This window comes from Leuciscus leuciscus, assembly GCF_965113295.1.
Source record: "Leuciscus leuciscus genome assembly, chromosome: 10".
Lineage (NCBI taxonomy): Eukaryota > Metazoa > Chordata > Actinopteri > Cypriniformes > Leuciscidae > Leuciscus > Leuciscus leuciscus.
The window spans coordinates 3,570,845-3,573,318 of NC_138734.1; the positions used below are offsets into that span (position 1 = coordinate 3,570,845).

General features: G+C 37.1%; 1 protein-coding gene across 3 annotated transcripts in view; it reads left to right on the forward strand.

Moving 5' to 3' along the window:
• Window positions 1-2,474, forward strand: part of LOC309507767 (latent-transforming growth factor beta-binding protein 4-like) — a 66,037-nt gene continuing 63,563 nt past the window's right edge. For 2 of the 3 annotated variants that reach the window (XM_082182136.1, XM_082182137.1), the window contains exon 1: window positions 1-574. In XM_082182136.1, the coding sequence (XP_082038262.1) occupies window positions 319-574 (256 nt within the window). In that variant the 5' untranslated portion in view covers window positions 1-318. The remainder of the gene's footprint in view (window positions 575-2,474) is intronic. The other variant, XM_082182138.1, reaches the window with a different exon arrangement.

Genomic DNA, 2,474 nt, shown 5'->3' on the forward strand with positions numbered 1-2,474 from the left:
CAGAGAAAGTTCTGCGCATTGGGAAGCCTGTCAGTGTGTGTGTGTGTGTGTGAGCGCAGAGCAGAACGAGAGCTAGATGGACCCGAGAGTTTGCTTGCAACAGCACCTTCAAACATCAGGACAGCTCTCGACTCCTTAACAAACGGCTTTCTGAGCACATACACAAACACACACACACACACACACACAGGTGTGTTTGGCAGACCCGATATCTGGGCAAACACATCATTTTTGTGCACTAGTTGGGATATTTGCTGGGACAATCCAAGAAAAAGACTCCTCCTGTGTCATGTGTGCGTGATGTGAACAGGATTCGCCATGCGTCCTCACAGACTGACTCTCCTGCTCTTCTCTGGCTTTGCCCTGTGTCTCTGTCTAGCCGTCGCTCAGCGCTCCTCATCCTCATTCACACACGGGGGTCCCGAGCGGATTAAAGTGCTCTTCACCCCCACTGTCTGCCGGCTGCGCTGCACACAGGGACGCTGCACCAACTACTGTGAGCGCGGGAACATCACCACCATCTACAACAGCGAGCAGGGAGGACAGACGCCGCCTGGGTCCGGATTCAGAGTGTGTGAGTACATGCACACACACACACACACACACACACACACACACACACACTAGTGGCATCCTGCAAGATATGGACCAAAGACACACACACAAAAAAAAACTTTTTGAAAAATGTGTTAGACTAGCAGTGTAATTTCAGTTTAGTGTGAAAGGTTTCAAATCCTCATCTAACTATATATTATTCTTGAAAATATTAAAATTAATAACATTAAAATAAAATAGAGACTTTATTAAAAATAAAGACTTTATTTATTTATTTATTTTAAAAACATTGTTTTAAAATAGTAGGTCTGGATTTGATCCCTTGCATGCTTCATTTATAATAATATAAATACAAATATTATTTTATTTATATAAAATTATTTATATATTAAAAATATATTTTTTTAGAAAATGTATAATATTTTAGAATATTATTTAATTTGTAGAAAATATTTATAATGTTAATACATTGTTATTATTATTATTATTATTAATAATTATTTTAATTATATATACAGTATATATATATATATATATATATATTATAAATTAATAAAACAATAAGCTTCATCCTCATGTGGACCAAAACAAATGGTCAAAATTTACTGGTATTACTATTGTTGTGGGGACAGTTGGTCCCCATAATGTAGGGAATACCAGGATCACACACACACACACACACACACACACACACACACACACACACACACACACACACACACACACACACACACACACACACACACACACACACACACACACAGCCCAAATGTACATGCACAGACCTGCAGGTGTGTAAGACATCCTTCTGAAAGTATTTACGAGCGGTGTGTGTGTGTGTGTGTTGAGGCATCTGTTGTGTCTGCTGCTCTTCAGGAGCTCATCCCTGACTCCTGACGGAGAGATGGAGAGATGGAGAGCATGACCTGAGCTCCTCTGGCTCTTCTTCTTCTCTCCGCTGGCGTCTGTTTATTTTCCTCTTTTCTCATATGTGTGTGTCACAGTGGGGTCCAAAAGTCTGAGATCTCATTGAAAATCTGGGGTTCAAAATCTAATTTTAATTGTTCATAAAACTATTCAAGATTAATAGTTCACTAGTTCAAGGTCACTAATCAAATATAAAAATTAGTAATATTTCATTTATTTTAATACAAATTCACGAATGTAAAATAAGCATTTTTCATATGGAGTTTGTTTTTGACATTTTTCAATGTTCAATGTCATTTTCTGATCTATATCATAGTACTGATCACATACTGATATACCATGGTATTTAAAAGTAAAAAAAAATACTGTGGTGTTACCAAAGCATTTTCATGCTAGTGTCCAAATATCCATGCAAATGTGCAACAAAAAAATTCATACCATTTTCATGGTATTGTCTTGATATTTTTCAAGGAGTGATCCATCAAATCTAGATTCGGTTACACTTTATTTTAAGGTGTCATTGTTACAGTGTAATTATATATTGAAGTACTGAGTAATATTAAGCAACTACATGTACTTACTATAGAGTTAGGGTAGGATTAGGATTCAGTTGAGGGTTAGTTGCATGTAATTATGCATATTTACTGTTATTACTATAGTACGTGCATGTAACAAGGACACTGTAAAATAAAGTGTAACCCTAAATTCATTAACAACAACAACAACAACAAATCTTGGCAATGCCATGGTGTTTTGAAGTACTTTGGAGTGCAGTGTAAATACCATGACATAATTATTCATTGACATGTAATATATAAAAATAAGATGGTATTATTATGCTGGTTCATCTGTAAGACCGGAACCAAACCATCTCTAACCATCATAAACCAGCCTTGGATTTTGTCGTGCATTCTGAGCGCAAGGCAAACGTGTGTGGTGAATCCCAGCTTGTACCGTGGTACGTTTACGTAAGGCTTGTACACTCCTCTTGA